Genomic DNA, 1,460 nt, shown 5'->3' with positions numbered 1-1,460 from the left:
ATGCCCTTAACGAGGGACGAACGCATCCAGATCATCAAAATATGGGACGCGAGAAGTGCCCGCGCTGTGGCTGCCGATTTCAATGCGCGTCATCCACAACGAACACCTGTATCGCATGTTGCAGTGAGACGGTTATTGACCAAATTCGAAGAAACGGGAACAGTTGTGGATAGACTCCGTAGTGGACGGCCAAGGACAGCCACGGACGAAGAAACAGCTACTGCCGTGCTGGCCTCCTTCTCGAAGTCGCCGCAGCGAAGCACACGTCGTTTAGCAATGCAGTGTGCCGTGAGTCACAGTTCAGTGCACAGAGTGCTCCAAAGGTATAAGTGGCATCCATATAAAATGCAATTGCAGCAACATTTGTCGGAGGACGATCCCGATCGTCGCGTTCAGTTTTGCGAGTGGGCTATTGAGCAATTGAGGGTAAATCCGCAGTTCGCTATGCAGATACTTTTTTCGGATGAAGCCCATTTCTACGTAAATGGTGAGGTCAATAGGCAAAACATGCGCTATTGGTCCCGTGACAACCCCGCTTGGACACATCCCTCGAAAATGACCGGTGCAGGGAAAACTATGGTATGGGCAGGCATATGGGGAACAAAGATCGTCGGTCCGTTTTTCATTCCAGGAACGTTAAATGCAGACCGACACCTCGCGTTGTTGCAGGAAAACATAATGCCGGCTTTGATGTCCGAAGATGGTACCTTCCCCAGGTTCTTCCAACAAGATGGTACACCTCCCCATTATGGCATCCAGGTGCGTCAGTTCCTGAATGAACAATTCCCTGGGACGTGGATTGGTCGACATGGACCAGTGGAATGGCCTGCCCGATCACCCGACTTAACCCCCCTTGACTTCTACCTGTAGGGACCTGTGAAGGCTATGGTGTATGCTGTGAAAGTTCGCGATGTTCGCCATCTGGAACAACGTATCATGGCTGCCTGTGAACAAATATCCTCAGAAACCTTAATACGTGTCCATAGTAATTGGGAGAAGCGTCTGAACACATGCATTGCCCAGCACGGACAACATGTTGAGCAGATTATGTAATACGAAAGTCACACTTGCAATTGTGGATAACTGTTAACCGCATAAAGATAAATGCATTTTGACTTCAGATTCGGTTTTCTGGTGAAATTCTAGGCTATGGTCATGTATCACATGACCCACGTAGCGTTTGTAACAAAAAAGTTAAATTCAAGATGGCAGCCGTCCGCGTACCCTACGCCAGAAAGTGTCCCCCTAACCCTCAAGTTCACCTACCATATCAAATTTGCTGAAAGTACATCCATTCGGATTTTAATAGTTGTGGTAAGGGACTTTTGAGACACCCTGTATATATATATATATATATATATATATATATATATATATATATATATATATATGTGTGTGTGTGTGTGTGTGTGTGTGTGTGTGTGTGTGTGTGAGCTTTTGTGAATTTCTTCGCGTTTGTA

General features: G+C 46.6%; 1 protein-coding gene across 1 annotated transcript; it reads left to right on the top strand.

Annotated features, from left to right (window-relative positions):
- On the top strand, nt 1-870 carry LOC145689785 (uncharacterized). Its single transcript, XM_081763990.1, has one exon. The coding sequence runs from the start codon at nt 1-3 to the stop codon at nt 868-870; it is 870 nt and encodes a 289-aa protein (XP_081620116.1).
- The last annotated feature ends 590 nt before the right edge of the window (nt 871-1,460 follow it).

This window comes from Thermobia domestica, chromosome 7 (assembly GCF_964235325.1).
Source record: "Thermobia domestica chromosome 7, izTheDome1.hap1.1, whole genome shotgun sequence".
NCBI classification, from domain to species: Eukaryota; Metazoa; Arthropoda; class Insecta; order Zygentoma; family Lepismatidae; genus Thermobia; species Thermobia domestica.
This window is presented reverse-complemented; position numbering and strand designations above follow the sequence as displayed.